This window comes from Gaeumannomyces tritici (assembly GCF_000145635.1).
Source record: "Gaeumannomyces tritici R3-111a-1 unplaced genomic scaffold supercont2.2, whole genome shotgun sequence".
NCBI classification, from domain to species: Eukaryota; Fungi; Ascomycota; class Sordariomycetes; order Magnaporthales; family Magnaporthaceae; genus Gaeumannomyces; species Gaeumannomyces tritici.
In genome coordinates, this window is record NW_008804546.1 from 4,054,507 (window position 1) to 4,073,831 (window position 19,325).

The 19,325-nt window shown below is 61.3% G+C and overlaps 8 protein-coding genes across 9 annotated transcripts; 4 read left to right on the plus strand and 4 right to left on the minus strand.

The window, feature by feature from the left end:
• Positions 1-288: 288 nt before the first annotated feature.
• On the minus strand, positions 289-1,174 carry GGTG_03925 (hypothetical protein; the record flags this gene model as incomplete). The annotated part of the gene is made up of 3 exons (XM_009221710.1): positions 289-582; positions 855-957; positions 1,161-1,174. 3 exons carry the CDS (start codon positions 1,172-1,174, stop codon positions 289-291), a joined length of 411 nt encoding a protein of 136 aa, XP_009219974.1.
• A 182-nt stretch (positions 1,175-1,356) lies between these two features.
• Positions 1,357-2,980, plus strand: GGTG_03926 (transferase CAF17). Its single transcript, XM_009221711.1, has one exon. The coding sequence runs from the start codon at positions 1,445-1,447 to the stop codon at positions 2,747-2,749; it is 1,305 nt and encodes a 434-aa protein (XP_009219975.1). The 5' UTR covers positions 1,357-1,444; the 3' UTR covers positions 2,750-2,980.
• On the minus strand, positions 2,793-4,445 carry GGTG_03927 (hypothetical protein). Its single transcript, XM_009221712.1, has one exon. It carries the CDS (start codon positions 4,321-4,323, stop codon positions 3,004-3,006), a length of 1,320 nt encoding a protein of 439 aa, XP_009219976.1. The 5' UTR covers positions 4,324-4,445; the 3' UTR covers positions 2,793-3,003.
• GGTG_03928 (U3 small nucleolar RNA-associated protein 10) lies at positions 3,535-10,988 on the plus strand. The gene is made up of 3 exons (XM_009221713.1): positions 3,535-5,531; positions 5,590-9,715; positions 9,799-10,988. The coding sequence occupies exons 1-3, from the start codon at positions 5,155-5,157 to the stop codon at positions 10,714-10,716; spliced, it is 5,421 nt and encodes a 1,806-aa protein (XP_009219977.1). The 5' UTR covers positions 3,535-5,154; the 3' UTR covers positions 10,717-10,988.
• Positions 10,989-11,218: 230 nt separating this feature from the next.
• GGTG_03929 lies at positions 11,219-13,484 on the plus strand (the record flags this gene model as incomplete). 2 transcript variants are annotated; one of them, XM_009221714.1, is made up of 2 exons in its annotated part: positions 11,219-11,627; positions 11,718-13,484. In XM_009221714.1, 2 exons carry the CDS (start codon positions 11,411-11,413, stop codon positions 13,223-13,225), a joined length of 1,725 nt encoding a protein of 574 aa, XP_009219978.1. The 2 variants fall into 2 exon arrangements, with proteins under 2 accessions (XP_009219978.1, XP_009219979.1); XM_009221715.1 differs by having other exon boundaries at positions 11,528-13,225.
• On the minus strand, positions 13,237-15,100 carry GGTG_03930 (hypothetical protein). The gene has a single exon (XM_009221716.1). It carries the CDS (start codon positions 14,833-14,835, stop codon positions 13,498-13,500), a length of 1,338 nt encoding a protein of 445 aa, XP_009219980.1. The 5' UTR covers positions 14,836-15,100; the 3' UTR covers positions 13,237-13,497.
• Positions 15,101-15,289: 189 nt separating this feature from the next.
• GGTG_03931 (hypothetical protein) lies at positions 15,290-18,272 on the plus strand. Its single transcript, XM_009221717.1, has 4 exons — positions 15,290-16,085; positions 16,184-16,658; positions 16,730-16,793; positions 16,883-18,272. The coding sequence occupies exons 1-4, from the start codon at positions 16,012-16,014 to the stop codon at positions 18,028-18,030; spliced, it is 1,761 nt and encodes a 586-aa protein (XP_009219981.1). The 5' UTR covers positions 15,290-16,011; the 3' UTR covers positions 18,031-18,272.
• GGTG_03932 (tRNA 2'-phosphotransferase 1) lies at positions 18,029-19,303 on the minus strand (the record flags this gene model as incomplete). The annotated part of the gene is made up of 2 exons (XM_009221718.1): positions 18,029-19,211; positions 19,268-19,303. 2 exons carry the CDS (start codon positions 19,301-19,303, stop codon positions 18,378-18,380), a joined length of 870 nt encoding a protein of 289 aa, XP_009219982.1. The 3' UTR covers positions 18,029-18,377.
• Between the last annotated feature and the right edge of the window lie 22 nt (positions 19,304-19,325).

Consider the following 19,325-nt stretch of genomic DNA (forward strand, 5'->3'; position numbering starts at 1 on the left):
GGTGTGGCTAGGCTGCGTTGGCGGGGAGGGTTGTTGAGGTGGGCAAGCCATCATCGTATCGTTGGCTACTGCAATGCATGGCAAGGTACTCGGGATACCGTGGCACCTCACCTTCCATCGATCAATCACTTCTTTGTCTTGAGGCGATCGTTTCGAAACCTCTCGCCTGACAAGCCGGCGCGGCACACCGGCCAACGCCCCAGACCAGCAGATCTCTTTGCCAAACACCCGCGGGGCCCGGGGCACCCCACATGGACTTCGATGCAACCGTCCAATCGGCCGGCCTTCCTAGCGTCCCCAGGTACCTGCGAATGAGTGCCCAGATGCCAACTTGCAAGACGTGTCAACGTCAAGCAGTCTGGCCACCTTGTTTTCGTCTCCCCCCGCCGTTTTGAGCGGCAGGGCGGTGCCCGTGGGCGCCGCGGCCCCGCACCTCACAAGACTGAGGCCGGGCGCCGCGGCCCGTGGACTCAGGCCGTCGCGGTCTGACCCGCCGAGACTTTCCCTCTCGTAAACACATCCAGCGGAGGCCAGGTCTATGGCTGGTGAATGTACATATGCGTGCGCACTGCCAGTCCTAGACTAGGACCGGAATGTCAACAGAGAAATACGAGCTCTACTTGACTGGCTGTGGGGGCGGCATGTTTCCCCTAGGTAGGCAGCCGTCCTCATGTCACCTAGTGGAAACTCCCCTCTCCGTCCATTATGTGTGATTCACAAGCTGAGGGAGTGACGCCTGCAGGAATCGTGAGTTTGTGCGTGCTTTTGGTGTAGGCACCAGGGATGAAACGCCGTCGTAATCTCGCCGTTAAACCCGAGATTTCCTGTGCAAAAAGCAGGATGAGTCAACTGACCCAAGAGCAAGCGACGGCGGTGCGCCAAGAGATGACGGCGCGCTGACTCCCTGGGGTGGAAACCGCGGGGTCAGGGGCAGGTAAACGGCACTTGGGAAGAAAGCTGAGGTGACCAAACCGCAGCCTGCGCGTAAGGCTGTTTGAGTTTAGGCCCATACGGCCCCTTGCGCAGGAGAGTGGAGAGGCTGTCGCGGCATTTGTTGGGGCGGAATCACGAGCGCTGGAGGCTCTGCGCCTGCGGCATGAAGCGTCGGCCACGGACTTGACTGAATTACTCCGAGAATCACAGGGCTCCAACAACCACACTCCGTTCCGGGCATTATTCGGCTCCGTGGTTAAGCCCGAGCACGCGAGCACGCGAGCACGGATTTGGACCAACCTTGCTAGCGCCATGGGCAAACGAGGAAGAAAAAAAACCCCGGCTGTGATGGAACCCACCCGTGCTGGTCTACGTCATCAGCTCACCCATTTTTCCACTCTTGTGCCGTGACATCCTGGCGTCAACCAAGCCGCCGTATATCCGCCCCCGACGTTCAAGCCAACCAAATTGAGTTCCAATAGCGCATGCGAGGCAGCTTGTAGCCGAGACGATGCGTCCTCCAAGGACGACGTCCCGCGTGCTACAGCGGTCCGCGGGGCCGTCGTCCTTCGTTTGCCGCCGCTGCCTCTCCCGCAGCTTCGCGAGCGCCGCGGCCACACCCCCGACCTCGGGCATAGCTGCCCTAAAGTCCCGGCAGCTCATATCCGTTGCAGGCCGCGACGCCGTGAAATACTTGCAGGGGGTCATCACGGCCAACATATTCGGCCCGGGTGGAACACCCCGCACCTCGGGCTTTTACACGGCCTTCCTCTCGGCCCAGGGCCGGGTTCGCTACGATTCCTTCATCTACCCGGGTCTCGGGGCCGGCCCGGCCACCGACGGCGCCGATAGCTTCCTTGTCGAGGTCGACGCCGAGGACGCCGACAGCCTTGTCGTCCATATCAACCGCTACAAGCTCCGCGCCAAGCTCAAAGCCCGCCTGCTCGGCCCGAACGAGTCCACAGTATGGCAGGTATGGGACGACTCGCGCGGACTTCCTGCACTAACCATCGACGGCCTGGGAGCTGCCAAGTTCGGCACTCCCAGGCTGATGCTGCGCGACCCTCGCGCGCCGACGATGGGGAGCCGGGTGATCACCACGGGTCCCGCCACCGCCGCCACCGCGTCCAGGCTCTCGTCGCTCCTCAATCTGGAACCGACCGACGAACTGCACTACCGCGTGCGGCGGTACCTCAACGGCGTGGCCGAGGGCCAGTCGGAGCTGCCGCACGGGCAGGCCCTCCCGGCCGAGAGCAACATGGACCTGTCGGGCGCCATCGACTTCCGCAAGGGCTGCTACGTCGGCCAGGAGCTCACCGTCCGCACCAAGCACCGCGGCGTCGTCCGCAAGCGCGTCCTGCCCTGCATCATCTTCGACGGCGAGACGCCGCCCGCGAACCTCCGCTACGAACCATCCGCTCCCCCGCCAACGACGACGGAAGACGGCGCGCCCGAGCGGGACGTGGCGGGCGACGGCGATGCCGTGTCGCCGCCGACGCCATCGGCCGACGTGATCACGCACGGGGAGAGCATCACGCGACTAGGCAGGACGGGCCGTGTCGCCGGAAAGTGGCTGGCCGGGACCGGGAACATCGGGTTGGCGCTGTGCCGACTGGACGCCATGACGGACCTGCCCCCGCCGCCCGGGGAGACCCCCACGTACGATCCAAACGACGTCTTTGTCATGTCTGCCTCCTCCTCGCCAGACAGCTCCATGGTCGCGCCGAGTCGGACTGTCAAGGTCAAGGCGTTTGTGCCCGACTGGCTGAGACGCGGGCTTGTGCAGCAGGCCGAGGCCGCTGCTCGTGGGCACTAATAGGTGCTTTTCTTGTGTTTTGTAGGGGCTTGGGTGCAGTAAACCCGGGTGATCTCCAATTTAAAGTAGAAAAATATCCATCCTGCACAAAGAGCCATGAATAGGCGCCCATGGTATCGTTATTTCATATTGGGTATCTTGTAAAACAAGGCCGTACTAGCCAAATCTGCTGCACTCTTCTCCATCTACTATATGGTATTTTGCCTGATCTGTTGTGCAGCGCAATAGCCGCCGCCCCTCCTATTTCCCCCATTTCAGTCTTTTCGGGATTTCTTCTTTTTGCCCTCCCAACCTCCGCGCCAGCTGGGGTGCCCAGGCCGCTCCCACTTGGAGTCACAGCTGGACAATCGCGGGGGTAGCTGTTGCCCAAGGGCTTCGTACAAGTATATGTCGGCCTTCTGTATGCTATCCAGGGCCTTTTGGAGCTTCGCGAGGCCGAGCGCCGCGCTCGGGGCCCAGGCGTAAACTCTCCCGTACTCGGTGGCCTGCGCCTGGATGTCCTCTGCCGTCTGCTGCATCATCTGCTTGACCTGCGTGATGTCGCCCCGGCCTGTCGTCCGAGCCGGTCTCCACAAAGCGCAGAACTCTAACAGACGCGGCGGGATAGGCTTCCCGAGTGCTTCGAATGAGTAAACGTCGGTCTCTCGGACAGTGGTGATCAGCCCTTCGAGCTTGTCGAGGCCGAGCTCCGTGCCCAGTGAGTCCCGGGCGCTCTTGAGCTCGTCAACCGCCGCTTCGATGTCTCTTGCCGTCTGGTGGATCATCAGCTGGACCTTTGTGAACTTGAAGCTCCGGGCCTCGTCTTCCGATATGAGCGGATCTCGGGCCCCCCCCTCGGCGTCTGCGGGGGGATCGGCTGGGATCGCAGGTGATGCCGGATCCGAGGCGGTATGCATGGGGGTGTCGGTGTCCACACTGTCCCGGTCGTTCGCCTTCTGGTCAAGTCCTGAGTCACCGTCGCCCTTCCTGCCCTTGCGTCTTGCCTTGGCCGCCTTCCTCTCTGCGATCTCCTTGAGCTTCTGCCTGATCTCTGCCTCGCGGGCATCGAGCTTAGCGTCCGTCTCTGCCTCCTGCCTCCTCTGTTCTGCGCGGAGGTTCTCCTTGTACTCTTGGAACTTCTGCTTGTTCTCCTGCTGCTGGCGCTCCCTCTCCGCCCGCTCCCTGGGCGTCAGGGCCGGGCCGTCGCCGTCGTCGGGGTGGTCCGGCGGCTGGCCCGTCCGCTGCCGCTTGGCCGCGGCCTCGGCAGCCTCGAGGTCTTCGATCATGCGGCGGCGGCCGGCCGACATGGCCTCGAGCTCCAGCTGCTTCTGGAGCAGGGCCCGGCGCAGGCCATCGTACTTTTTGCGCGCCTCGTCGTCGGTCAGGATGTCGCGCGCGTGCTGGTACGTCTCGTACAGCTCCTTGTCGAACTTGTCGCCCGCCTTATCTGGGTGGTATTTTAATCCGGTGCGCCTCCACGCCTTGCGTATCTGGTCCGTGTCGGCCGTGAAGGCCTCGACGCCGAGGAGCTCGTATAGGTCGCGCTTCGGCGCGTATTCGGCCGCCAGGGCCGTGAGGCGCGCCGATTGGTCCATGGCTCCGGGTTTTGATGAGTGGCTTCGGTGCTGCGCGCGAGTGTGTACGGTGACGGAGGCTCGATTGCGCAGGCTTTTGTGCCTGCTTTGGGCTGTGTGGGAAGTTGAAGTGAGGTGGCGTGGGTACGTGGGAAGGGGCGCTGGTGCATGTGAGGTTCCTGGATCGAGTTGTGGGCGCCGCACAGTGCCAAGCTAAAAGGTACGGCCGTTCTGACTCTGCTAATTAGAACCTCATTCTCAGCTTGCGTACCTATGTATATAGTCTCTCCCATTTCGGCTCTCTCTATCGCTCTCCTCGCCCTTTTCTCCTCTCTATGGTCTACCCTTCCCAGTTTCTCTTTGCTTTCCCCCACTATCTTTTGTGTTGTGTTTAAAACCTACTGTACCTTGTGTTTGCTTTCTTGTTTCTCAGTTTTAGTTGTTTCTCTTTATGGGCACTTTCCATTTCCTCTCGCTTATTCACACCGCCAGCTTTATTTCTTTCCTTTCTCAATAGGAAGTTAGAACCCGACTCAAATAAAGCCAGGCAACAATGCGATGCCATCTCTGGGTGTCTGATTAGCCGCCTGGCAAGTATTTGGGGCTGATACCTTGGACAGGGATCCATCGTCAATTGAGCGGGTGGGGTGGACCTATCTGCGGAGCAGAGACGCGCGCAGATGTGGAGCTAAAAAAAAAAGCTGGGCGCGGGCGGTCAAAAAAAATCTGCCCCTCCGGTGCTTTGCGTGCTTGTCGGAGCTGCTTTTGTGCATCGAACAAATTTCGGACAAGTCAACAGCCCGCAAACACCACGAACTAAATCCTACGTTCGCGACTTGTCGAGAGAGGGAGATGGCGACGTCTCTCGCTGCGCAGCTGGCGCAGATCGCCGCCAATTCCCGGAGCTCTCTCAACGTTAGGGCGCAGAAGGCGGCGCACTCCAAGTCCCTTCTTTTCGAGCCTGGCGTCGCCGCGAAACAGAGCTACCAGACCGTCTACGCCGCCTGCCACGCCGGATTTGTGGAACTTTGCCAGTTGGATGCCCGCTTCTCCCAGTTCTCAGCAACTCTGTTCAGCGAGCAGAGCCAGGATGAGGATCGCACGCAGTTGAGCGCCGCCGAAAATGCCGAGCTGGACCGGCGCATCGAGTACTTCTTGCGCCTGGTCGGAGGCCGCCTGAGGCTTTTGCCGGCCGTGAAGGCCGTCGAGTGGCTCATTCGGCGCTTTAGGTACGCTGTGACTGTCTCTATGTATATGTGCCGCCCATGCTGATTCTCAATGGCTTAGGGTCCACGAATACAACACCTCGATCCTCCTCTCGACTTTCCTTCCGTACCACACCATACAGGTCTTCACCACCGTCCTATCAATCCTCCCACCCGATCTTCCTAACGAATTCCGGTTTCTTGCGCCCTACGTTCGCTCTCTGACGGCACCGCCTCGAGCCGCCATCGTATACCAAGCGACGCACCGCCCCGAGTTCCTTGCCGCCTTCACGGCGTACACCCTCGATGCGTGCAAAGCCCAGCAGCAATATCCTGCGCTTCTATCGTTCTGGGCCGGCATCCTCACAGAGGCCATCAATGGGAGGATTGATATGGGCCGCTCGGGAAGGAAAGGCGTTCAGCTGGACAACAACCTGGCTTTGTTACAGCTGGTCGGCCCCCCTCTTGGCGAGGCCTTGGTGATGAAGAAGGTCCCCGGCGCCCAGATCGCTGCATACACGGCCGTTGCCATTCTCGCGGCAAAGGCAAACTTCGGCGACAAGCCACTGTCGGCATTTATGGAGCAGCTCGCTCTAGGCTGGACGACGGAGACACTCCGGCCTGGCCTGGTCTGTTTATCCGTGATTGCGCAACAGAGGTCAGCAAAGCAGCTGTCAGGAAAGGTTACCAAGGCTCTACGGAAGGTCGAGGACTTGCCTCAGCTCCTCCTCGATGTGTCGAAGCAATATCGGGTTGACAAGCTCGCAAATGGCTTGGTGCTGGCCCTTGTCGACCGCTTGTCCAAAAAGGGCGACGCCGGGGGTCTGCCCATCCTCAAATCAATTCTTCTCACTGGCCTTCTGCAGGAGAAGCAGGTCATTGTGGCCTTCAAGGCACTGCTTGTGGCGGCGCACAAGATCACGGATGAGGTTGACGAGGACGGATCTGTAAGAAAGCAGCTGGGATCAGTTCTGGTCACGCTGTCACAGAGCCCCGGGGCCACAGGGAATATTGTGCGTCAGGTCATCGAAGATGTTGACTTCGACATCGAGGAACTCGAGCTGAAACTCGACACTTCGTTTGGTCCTCGCAAGCTTCTCCAAGGCAGCCCTGATGAGGCAGAGGAGGATGCTTCTGAAGCCGCCGACGAGCCCCGTGAGAGCCTGGAGGTTGCAGTCAAGCGGCTCTCGGTGATACCTCGCCCTGGTCCCTCGTTCTTGTCCAAAAAGCTGGATGGGTTTTTCGATGAGCTTTGCGGGGTTTTGCTCTCTGTTGCATCCGACTCGGAAGACCTGGTCAAGTTTGACGAAGATCCCATTTTGTGCCGCCAAGCCGCACACGAGACGACCTCGTATTTCAGCTTTTGTATGAGGGTCTGGTGTGGCCCTTATCCGACGCGTCTCCGGAGCACTGCGCTTGACATGGCCAAGAGGAGATTGAAGCAGGAGGACTGCTCAAAGACGGATTTTCAGGCCATGATCCCGTACTGTCTGGCGGCCCTGAGCGATCCGGCAAAGAAAGTCAGACGCTCAGCCGCAGATCTCCTGGTCGTGCTTGGCGCGGTGCACCCGGAATCGCCCACACAGGCCCCGCGACAGTCCCGCTGGGCCTCCTCTCAACTCTACGATAATGAGCGGGATGGTATCAAGTGGATGACCCCCGAGGCGACCAGGACGCTGCTTCATACCGTTGTGGTTCCTGCCCTTGAAGAGTCGATCCTCCACGAGGAGAACGTATCCAACGTCCTCAAAACCTGCCTCGAGGGCTCACCCAAAACCTCAAAAGAAGCAGCTGATAAGATGGCTTCCACCCGCATTTCCTCCGCCATCCGGTTGTCCATCTTCACGTTTTTGACTAGTCACGTCGTTCTCAGCCCTCTCCTAACAGTCAAATTGCGACTTCTCAAGCCCCTCAACCACGTCAAGAGCGTGTCCAACACCTCGCGCACGCAATTACTCCTCCCGCTCCTGAAGTGGTGGACTAAACTCCCGCCATCAGAGGCTCTCGAGCTGTGTAACCAGGAGCAGCTCGTACAGAAGCAGATCGACACGGCCTGCGCCGAGATCGTTGTGCCGAGCGACAAGGATGGGATGGAGTACCTGTGTAAGCTGCTCAGGAGTTCGCAAGTCCAGGAGCGTGATTTCCTGGTCGAGACCGTGTTTGCGCGCCTGAGGAAAATGTGGACATCCATGAAGGGAGAGGCAAGATACCGCCTGGCGCATACCATGTTGGACCTGGTGCATGGGTCCACGTCCGCCCAAGTGGAACTTGGCGTTGTTACTGAGGAGGCGGCCGATTTCCTCAGGAGTGTGGATCTGACGACAGACATACTCAACTCCTTCCTCGAGTCCCTGCAAGACATCCCCAAGATCACAGTGGACTCTCCGGCAAACAAGCGCAGACGCGCCAGCTCGTCGGAACATAGCCGGGGAGCGACACCGCAGGCCACAGGGGCGCTCAAGGCGGCCCTAAACAAGGTCACGTTTGTTCTCCAGCTTGTTGAGGGCTCCGCACCGGCCGAACATCCCGAGATCCTTCAAGGCCTCTTCATGACATTGGCGGACCTCCAGGTGCTACGGTCACTCGTCGGTTCTGAGCTCGGCTACCTGCAGAACCTGGTGCTAAGCAGCCTGCTGGCCATGATGCCGACGTACAAGACCAACAAGTCGCTGAAGATCGACACCTCGGTGGGGCACGGAGACGTGCTCGTCCAATGCATCCAGAAGTCGTCCAGCCCTGCTGTCCAGAACTCAGCACTACTGCTGGTGGCCAGCCTTGCAAACACGGCACCTGACGTTGTGCTCCACAGCGTCATGCCCATCTTCACCTTCATGGGTGGCTCTGTGCTGAGGCAGAGTGATGACTACTCGGCGCACGTGGTTGTCCAGACCATCAAGGAAGTCGTGCCGCCGTTGATAGAGACCTTCCGCAAGAGCCGCAGGAACCTGGTGGCAAGCGCCTCGGAGCTGCTATCGAGCTTTGTCACCGCCTACGAGCACATCCCCCCGCACCGGAAGCATGAGATGTTCATCTCTCTGATTGAGAATCTGGGCCCCAAGGACTTCCTCGCGCCGCTAATCGCCATGCTTGCGGACAAGTACGGGACAACTGACAGCACAATCACCTTCGCTAAGGATCTGATGAGCTCGTTTGACGTCGAGATCCAGCTCCATTCGTTGGCCGTGCTGCTGGACCTGATCAGCGACATTTTTCAGCCAAAACCGGCACTGTCGGCGGCCCTGCTGAGCAAGAACACGGACGGCGAACAGGATCTGCAGAAATCGGCGCTTAAGGAGCTCACGCTACTGCCAAGACTGCTCTCGAGCCGGCAGCTCCGGACCGAGGTTTCGAAGCTGGCGGAGCGCGACGACATGGAGGCGGCAAAGATCAGAGAGCTCTATGCATCGCTCCTGGAAAAGGTCCTGACGCTCGCCGAGACGGTCAAGACGAAGAAGCCGATGCATGCACGCTGCAGCGACGCGCTTGCCAGTCTTCTGGATCTCCTCTCGATCGGCGAGTTCATCAAAGCGGTCGAGAACCTCCTTGACCGGCCAAGCATCAGCCTCCGCCAGAAAGTGCTCAAGACGCTCGAGGTGCGGGTGGATCAGGAGAGCATTGGGGACTCGGAATCGAGAGCGGTTCTCCTCGCGTTCCTGCCGCAACTCACTGCCGTTGTTCGCGACTCGAACGACATACACTACAAGCACACGGCCGTGGCATGTGTGGACAAGATCGCGGAGAAGTACGGCAAGAAGGATCTCGAGGCCGTCACGGCGGCTGCATCGACCATCGCCAGCGACTGGTGTCTGGGACAACAAGACAAGCGCCTGCGTGTCATGGCGCTTTTGTGCCTCGCCTCGCTGGTGGATGTTCTTCAAGACGCCATTGTCCCGGTGCTCCCTGCGGCCTTCCCCAAGGCCCTAGCCTACCTATCCGACAGTCTACAAGGCGAACCTGACCAGGAGCTGCACGATGCCGTCTTCGCATTTGCGGCATCGCTTGCAGAACACATTCCCTACATGATGACCGAGTCTTATATCGGGCAGCTGCTGGCCAACTCGAACCTGTCTGCCGAGGCCGGTCTTGGCGATGGGTCCAACGAGAGCAGGCTTGATTGCCTCCGCTTTCTGGCCAAGCAGGTCGACGCCAACGTCATGCTTGCGGCAATGGAACGGAACTGGGACCTGGCCGTGGATGCGGGCTTTTCGGTAAGTTCAAGGATCTGCAAAAATAACAAGCCGCTGGCAAGCCATATGGATTGGAACTGACATGAGCATGATTGCATTGCTAGGCCGTCGACGAGTACCTGACACTGATGGGGATTATCATCGACAAGCATCCCAAATCGGTCGTCTCCAAGCACGTCACACCGCTTGGCGCCATATTCCTTCGTGGGCTTGACCTCAGGCGACATGTTCAAACGAGAGATACGGTCAGCATCGCGGCTCTCGCTAAGCTGTCGGCCATGGAGGCTCTCATCAACGACGTGGCGCTCAAGATGATCTACAAGCTGAATGACGCGACATTCCGGCCCGTATTCGGCCAGCTGATGGAGTGGCTCACGAGCGGGCTGCCCAAGAGCGACAAGGCGGGCAAGGTTCTGAGGCGGCAGAGCGTCTACTGCTTCCTGCTGTCCTTTTTTGACAACCTCAAGTCTATTGTGACGAGCTACGCGTCCTACATTTTGGAGGACGCGGCCGACGTTCTGAAAACGGTCGACCCGAAGAACATGGAGGAGAGGGAGCTGTGGCAGCTGGTGCTGAAGACACTGACTAAGTGCTTCGAACACGACCAGGATGGATTCTGGCAGGTGCCTGCGCACTTTGACGCGGTGTCCGAGGTGCTGACGGACCAGCTCGAGCAGGCGGCAGCGCTGGACCCGTCGGGCGGTGGCGACCCGGCGGTCATCGCGGCCCTCGTGGAGCTGGCGGTGGCAGCAGACTCGCGGGAGCACCGCAAGCAGCTGAACTCGTCGGTGCTGCGGCGGTTGCGGTCGGGGTCGGCGGCAGAGCGGCTGGCTGGCGTGCGGTGCGAGCAGGCATTGACGGAGCGGCTGGGCGAGGACTGGCTCGAGATGCTGTCGGAGATGCTGCCGTACATCAGCGAGCTGCAGGACGACGACGACGAGGCGGTGGAGCGCGAGACGCACCGGTGGATCGGCGGGATCGAGTCCGTCCTGGGTGAGAGCCTGGACTCGATGCTGCAGTAGTCGTCACACAAATATTGCTGTCGACTACCCACCTGCCTGCCGCGTGTCTACCAGCTACCGTCTTTTGTTTATATGGAACCATCAAGGTGGTTGAGCATGGCATGCGATGTATTTTGCTACAGCATAAAAGCTGTCGCCTGGCTGGCGAGGAGCACATAGATGAGGGAAATACCCTGCACATGACTGTCCACAGAGGACAGCCGAGCACATGGTTGTACAATTTATTTTTGCCTGTCGTTCCTTGTGACAAATATGTATACCGTGACTGGGCATCCTTTGTTGTTGGTTGTCAGCCAAGTAGGCGCAGAGCCCGAGGTCGGGATATGTAGGGATTCCGAGCAAGCCACATTCCTGTTCCACGTAGTCAGCACGGCCCTCGGTCCCTGGGTTGATTGGCTCGGTCGGGGGAGGCGGCCGGGGTGGATAAGACCCGACCCGACACTTTCTCGTAGCTGAGCTCATTCAAGGAGCGGTGGGTTGTTCTCCGCTGTCGAAAAAAAAAAACAAAGTACTGGCTTATTCCCACATTCCCATCACCGGTTGTCCGACTTTCTCTCTCTCTTTTTCTTATGTTCTATGGAGGAAGGCCTAGACGCTAGCAGGGCTAACTTTAGCTTTGAGTCACCTGAGCATGGCAGGGAATATATACCCCACGGATTGGATGGGCTTTGGACTGTGACCACACCTTGATCTCATGTTGACTTGTCTGCTCGAGCCATATACCCAATACGTGACTATTTCCACTGGTTGGCTTTATCATCAACAAGCCGAGAAGCTTTGCTGTGGATTGTGCCTTCGCTATCTCTCAGCCATGACAATCAGACCTTCGTCATCTCGGGGTCTCGCGTGCCTTCGCCTAAAGCCGAGTCAAGCATGCAGATCATACAGTTTGATATCAAAAGCTTCCAGAGGTAGAGAAGAGCTCCCCCAGGGCCTTGAAATAAGCTCCCGGGCTAACCGCAGCGACGGGATTTCTTCTCCCCGTGAGGAACAAAACACAGATGCAGACGCCGGCAGCGGTAGGCCAAAGAAGCAGAAGCAGCGGGTCGTGATCCTGGGCTCGGGCTGGGCGGGCTACGGGCTGGCGCGGACGCTGGACCCGGACAAGTTCGAGCGCATCGTGGTGTCGCCGCGGTCTCACTTCGTCTTCACGCCGCTCCTGGCGTCGACGGCGGTCGGGACGCTCGAGTTCCGGGCCGTGGTTGAGCCGGTGCGGCGGCTCGGCGTCACCTTCCACCAGGGCTGGGCCGACGATGTCGACTTCGACCGCCGCGTCGTCCGCGTCGAGGCAAACGTCGGCGACGACGCGGCCGCCCGCACCGCCCGGCGGTTCCTCGCCCCCTCTTCCGCCGCCGCGACGACTGCGACCGCACAGCAGCAGCCCCCCGCCGAGCAGCAACGCGGCCCCATGGTCGAGGTGCCCTACGACAAGCTAGTGGTGGCCGTAGGTGCCTACACGCAGACGTTTGGCATCGAGGGCGTGTCAGAGCACGCGCACTTTTTGCGCGACGTCGGGGACGCGCGGCGGATCCGGCTGCGGGTGCTGTCCCTCTTCGAGCGGTGCGCGGCCCTGCCACCCGACGCCGAGACGCGCGACCTGCTGCACTTCACCATTGTGGGTGGCGGGCCGACGGGCATCGAGTTCGCGGCCGAGCTGCACGACCTGGTGCACGAGGACCTGACACACATCTACCCGACGCTGACCCCGCTCGTCCGCATCACCGTCTACGACGTCGCGCCCGCCGTGTTGCCCATGTTCGACCGCGAGCTGGCCGGCTACGCGACCGAGCTCTTCGCCCGCAGGGGCATCGACGTCCGCACCCGCCACCACCTGACGGGCATCAGGGCCGCGGGGCCCGGGGAGGCCGGGGCGGCGCTGGGGGGGCTGAGGCTGCGCATCGAGGAGCACGGCGACGGCGAGGTCGGGACCGGCATGGTCGTCTGGTCCACGGGCCTGATGCAGAACCCGGTCGTGGGGAAGCTGCTGGCCAAGGAGCTCAGGGTCCTACCCGACAGTAGCAGCAGCAGCAGCAGCAGCGGCAGCAGCAGCAGTAACAGCAGCACGACGGCCCGGCTGCGGAGCGACGCCAAGTCGGGCGGCATCGTGACGGACGCACACCAGAGGGCGCAGGTCGAGGGCGCGGACGGTACGGGGCGGGTGCTAGACGACGTCTTCGTCATCGGCGACTGCGCCGTGTCCGAGGCGGACCCGACGCTGCCCAGGACGGCGCAGGTGGCGTCACAACAGGCCGTGCACCTGGCAAAGGCCCTGAACAGGGGCACCGTCGGGGAGCGCGCCTTCGCCTTCCGCAACTGGGGCACCATGGCCTACCTCGGCGGCTGGCGCGCCATCCACCAGAGCAGCGCCGACGAGCTCAAGGGCTGGGCGGCCTGGGTCCTGTGGCGGACCGCGTACCTCACCTACTCCATGAGCGTGCGCAACAAGATCGTCGTCCCGTTTTACTGGTTCGTGTCGTGGGTGTTTGGGAGAGACATCACGCGGTTTTGATGCTGCCGGTGTGTTGGTAAAGCGTTTCCCTTTGATTGCCCATCCATATAGAGCCAACCCTATAGATCACCTAAAGCTGCGAGCCTCGCATAACACCGACACTCGAGTACCCAGACAAAAGCGGTTTAGAAAAATTACATCTCCTCTTTCCAAATAAAAAAAACCCCCCGAATCTCGCCATGTTAAACAAAAACACTAAGAACTGTGTTGGAAAATCAGCAAAGACATAAACGTTATCAAAAAAAAAAACGATGTAAACATAATCATTGCAGTCATAGCTTCCCTAGACGGCGCACATATTCCCAGGCCCTCCTGCTAAAGCTTGGCCGCCGATCTGTAGCAGGATCCCGAGTATTAGACGGGGGCACGGATTCAGGTCTCACAATGGCGCCAGAGGGAGGGCTCGGGTCCGCCGAGTCGTCCTCATCTATTACATCATCCAGGATGGCCTCGTTCGGGTCCTCGATGGGCTCGTCGTCTGGGCCGGGGGCGGCCGCGCCGTCGATGAGGAACAGGTCGAGGCGCTGGATCTCGGCGTCGTCGACTCCTTCGGCAACGACGCGGTCGAGCCGACCGCCGTCAAAAGCGATACCGTGCCACAGTAGAATTCCGAGGACGCGGGCGCGTTCGACGGTGGCCCGCAGATGGTTGTTCTGGCCTCCCCGAAGCTCTGGGATCTGGGTCTCGAGCTCGTCCCAAAAGGCATCCCGCAGCCCGGTCGCAGTCGGGAAATAGGCAAACGTGCTGCCAGGGGGCGGGTACTGGCCCCCCGACGACAAGGGCGCCTCCGTGGACTCTCCCAAGAACTCCTCTAGGCCGTACAGGCCGACACCGAGGGGCAGGTACTCGGCCTCTGCCCAGTCGATGAGGCCCGAGATGCGCATCTGGCCGGGCTCCGCCGCGGCGACCATGACGTTACCGGGCACCAGGTCGCCATGCGTAAAGGCCCACGGCAGCGCCTCGATGTCGCCGAGATGCGCGAGCACGTCCAGGACGACAGGCTCGAAGCGCGCCGGGAGGCCGTCCCGCAGCAGCTCCAGGCGCCAGCCGAGGGACGCGCCCACGCGGCCGCGCAGGGGCGCCGCCGCCGCAGGCTCGAGGGCGCAGCGCCAGCTCCGGGCGACGAGGCGGGCGAAATCGCGCACCAGGCGGTCGTCTGCCGCCTGCTGGCGTGGCCGGCGCGGGCGGGAGTCGGCGAGGGCGGTGCCGGGGATGCGGGAGATGTGGTATGCGTACAGGACCATGTCGTTGCTGTGGGGGTCGGCGGCTGCCACGTCCCCGCGACGGACGCCCTTGTCGGTGGCGGGCACGCGGACGACGCCTATATATGCGGTGCGCGGGGCGAAGGCGCCATAGACGGTGGCGGCGGCGGCGGCGGTGTCGAGGTGGATGCGGTGCGCGGGCGGGCGAAACTGCACGACGTCGTCGGGGCCAACGCAGAGCGTATAAGAGCAGGCACCCTGAAACGCGGCCGGGCTGATGGCGACGCCGGGAAAGGCGCGGCTGGCAAAGTCGTCGCAGAGCTGTCTTGCCGCGGCTGACGAGCTGGGCGACCAGGGAGCTGCCCCATGGTCTGGCCTGTCGGCGAGGCCAGGCGGCGAGAGCTCCATGTTGGGTGGTCACTCTGGCTGCGACGTTGGTGTTTCGTCTTTGTTGGGAGGGAAGATGGAGTTGTTTTATTCTGTTGTTCCGTTGTTCTGTCGAGGGCCCTCTTCCCACAGAAGCTTTCCCCTCACAAGCCCAGTCCTGTTTAGGTTTGCAGCCGCCATGGCATGATAGCGGCTGCCTCGGCCTCTGCAACTGACAGAGGCCTTGCACGTGGTGCGGAGAAGTCGAGCAGCGTGTGCCTTTGCCTGCATATGCAGTGATCTGCAGGTTGACGGCCCGTGGCTTGGGCTGATCCAACCACAGACATGGCCAGACATGAGCCACAGCAGACACAGCGCCTGTCTTGGTGCGGCCCACAGGGCTGAGGCGGGTCGCCAGCAGCGGATGCATTGCCCGGAGACGCCGCTGCACTCCCCACCTTTTCGGCATCCACAGGGCATCCACAGGGGCATCACAGGGCAATCTGACGATCGGCAGTGAGTGCATATAATGGCTTGAATGGATACAGCCCATTCCTTCAACGACTCCTGTCAGACCTGCCCTACCGGCCTCAACTGCGCACAGCTGAGCCAACGTCAGCCAGCGAGCACACTGTCTAGGTGCCTATCACCTATAGGCGACGGTGTAGCACCCTCTCTGGATGCTCAGCCATCTGTCTGTGTCACCACTAACCCTTCCGAGGCTTGGACCCAACGCCACCTCTCCACTACTGCTCCTTCCTTGGCCGATTCGCACAACAGACCCCAGTCTGGGCAGTCCTCGGTCAAGCCAACGGCCGTGACATGTCTGGTCGTGCCGTCCCTCTCGTCAGCTTGCAGGCGCAACCGACCGCCACGGCGATGAGGCGACTAGGAAACTGCACCGGGCGTCCGCCCAGCCTTGCCTGGCCCCTGCATGCAACCCTCCATTGGTCATCGTGGGCGCTTATGATATCTGGCTGCCTTCCCACGTTACTCGGGCACACGCCGATGTGTCTCTCGGGGCTGGTATATAAGCCACGTACCTAGAGCCCGCTCCTACTCCAGACTCACTCAGTCAGTTGCCCATCAGTCTGTCTATATTCGCATATAGGCCCAGCTCAGCAGCCGCCAGCACAGAACAGCGCAACACAAAAGAACACTTTGGCGAGCCGAGGCCAACCCCAACCCTGTCCACTTTAGCAGTACAGCCTGCCCAAGATGCTTGATACAACCCTCCCCGCGGCTGGTAGGAAGCGCCTCGTGGTCTGTTGCGATGGCACCTGGATGAACTCGCAAGTCTCCCCGCCCCTTTGAACGCGTCTCAACCTACTTAGGTATCATGGTGTGGCACAATTGACACTGGCGCTAACGGCATGCACCATCTCAACAGGGACTCGGGCTACGACAAGAGGAGTCAGTCGCTGCAGACCCCGTCCAACGTCACCCGCCTCTCGCGCGCCCTCAAGCGCCACTGCAAGGACGGCAGGGTCCAGATCATCGAGTATCAAAACGGCGTCGGCACCGGCAGCACCGTAGCCGACGTCATAACCGGCGGTGCCTTTGGCAAGGGCATTGCCGAGCACGTCAGGGAGGCGTACTCGTTCATATGCGCCAACTACGAGGACGGCGACGAGATCATACTCGTCGGCTTCTCCAGGGGCGCCTTCACCGCCCGAAGCATCGCCGGCATGATCGGGGACCTGGGCCTGCTGACCCGCAAGGGCATGGAGTTCTTCTACCCCATCTTCAAGGACATGCAGAACTGGCGCACTCCGGGCTACAGGGATCCGTTCCCGAGGATGCCGTTCGAGAACAAGCCCAGAGGAGAAAATGCCGAGGAGACGTACAGGGAGATGCTTCTATCGGTACGTTCTTGTTCCCGCCATGGCACTTGTCTGCTTCGTGTTGCATTCATGTCAACTAACACCCACTCCAGAAGGGCCTTACTCGAGTGCACGAAAACGGTGGTAATGGGCCCTTGATCAGGGTGAAGGCTGTCGGTGAGTTGCCCGACCACTCTCTTCATTACCTACCCAAGCTATCAACCTAGGAGAGAACATCTTGACTGACAGCTCCGGCTTCAAACAAGCCGTCTGGGACACCGTTGGCTCGCTGGGCGTCCCAAGGACGTCGTGGTTAGAGAAGCTCGGGATCCGCCACGTAACGCGCGAGTACAGATTCTACGACACCAACCTGTCGGACCGCATCGGCCATGCCTTCCAGGCCCTGGCCCTGGACGAGCATCGGCCGCCGTTCGCGCCCACCGTCTGGGAGCGCAAGGCCGAGAACAAGCTCACCACGGACCTCCGCCAGGTCTGGTTCCCTGGAAACCACGGCAACGTGGGAGGCGGCTGGTCCGACGAGGGCATCGCAAACATGTCGCTCGCGTGGATGATGGACCAGCTGGCCTCGGTCGACGTCGAGTTCGACGAGGCAACCATCGACCGCATCTTCACCAGGACACGCCAGTTCTACAGCGAGCTGGCCGGCGTCGACCCCAACGCCGATCGCAGGCTCCTCGACATTAAGGGCCTCATGAGCAAGCTCTTCAGCGGCCGCGCCCTCCCCTGGGCCGTGGGGCCCATCTACGAGACGAACGCCCCAGTCCGGCCCTGGGGGCTCGGCGCAATCCTCCAGGCCGGGGGCTGGCTGTACAAGCTCGCGGGCCACGACATACGCACCCCGGGAATGTACCACAAGGTCGACTCCCTGTACGGCCGCAAGCTGCCCGCGTACCTCGAGGACACCAACGAGCGGATCCACAGCTCGGTGCGCGTCCGCCTGGCCGTCAAGGGCCTCGGGCTCAACGACCAGGATCACTGGGACGCCCCCGCCCTCCTGGGCAACTGGCGCCTCGCCAAGACGGACGAGCAGATCGACGACCCCATCCCCAGGGGCTCCAAGCTCTGGGGCCACTGGCAGACCACAAACGGCGTCGCGCCCAAGCGCCGCTCCACCGCCCCGGAGCCCCCGGTCTCGACCCTGGCCGAGGACGGCACCCTGCTGTCGCCGCCGGGCCACGACGACAATGACGGCGGCAACAAAGGCACCGCCTCGCCTAGTGCCGATGGCAGCCGCTGGATCTGGGAGTACTGCGGGCCCAAGGACAAGGCGCCCCCGGAGCGCATCATGGTCGAGGAGCCGCTGGGCCCGTACGAGCGGCATCTTCTCAAGCTGTCGGGCGGCGAACCCAACATCTACGTCTTTGCCGAGGAGAGCTCGGCGGAGGCGCGGTAGAAGTAGCCCTTGGGGGCAGGGTATAGATTGTCTTGCTGTTGTTTTCTCCACAGCATTGTATCGTTTGTTGTATTTCTTATTCTGGTGGGTTGGTCTCGGGGGCTCCGTTTTTCGTCCTTGCTCCCTATATGGCTAGATTGGTACCCATGCTTGGACATGGGCTTACTTCTCATCACTATTGTAATCGTAATCACCTCTTCAAGGGACATACATATCATACATGCTATGAATATCGAACCGGCTTTTCTTAAACAGAGGAGACCTGATCAACCTTGACGACGCCAGCTGGGTGTGGCCTGATTAGAGTGAGACGGCAACGACAAGTATAAAAGCGACTGTAGCCCCCATCACTCCCCATGCGCGCCGCTCCCACCACCGCCACCACGTCCTCCACCCCCACGTTCCCCACGGCCGCGCCCTCCCCGCCGGCCGCCCCCTCCGACCCTCTCCTTGCCCCCCGGAACCTTGAACTTGAGACCCGGCGGCAGGTCCGCGACCTTGTGCCCGTCCCTCCACAGCACGCCCACCTGCGCCGGGTTCCTGCCGACGACCTCGCTGAAGTAGCGGGCCGGCACGAGCCCGTCGGCGTCGCCCTCGGTCAGCACGACGCCGTTGTCGCTCAGCCACCAGGCCAGGGCGCCGTCGCGCAGCGAGGCCTCGACGTCGACGTGCACGAGGAGCTCGGCGTCGCGCCGCATGCCGCTAATGACCGCGTCCCCACCACCGTCGCCGGGGACGCCGGTGCCGCAGTGCACGTGGTTGCGCCTCATGGGCCGCAGCCCGCCCGCGTCCTCGATGGCGCGCCAAAAGGCAAAGTAGGTGCCGTGCACCACGGTGGCCGGCACGGGCGCCGGGCCCGTGGTGCTGGTGCTGTTGCTGTCGGCGTCGAGCGTGATGGGCCGCAGGAGCCCGGCCGACTCGAGCTTGATGGTGTGGCCCTGGTTGGCGCGGATCAGCCAGTCGGCCGGGTCTGTGGATTTGGGTGCTGCCTCTGCTGTTGCTGTTTCTGTTGCGGTAGGCGCGGCTGTGGACGACGAGGACGCCGCCGTGGCGGCCGCCTCGTCTCCCTGGCCAGCGACGGCCTTTGGCTTCAGGCTGAAGCGCTGCTTGTCGCTGCTGGCGACGACTTCGTGGATCTCGGGCACTGTCAGCTGCAGACTCCGGATGGGGCCATATGCGAGCTGTGAGGAGACCGTCAGTCAGCACCGTTTGTTGTTTTCCCATCCGCGATGGGAACCTCGGATATCCCGGTCCTGGTCAAGATAGCAAACATGCAGGCCGAGAAAAGAAGAAGG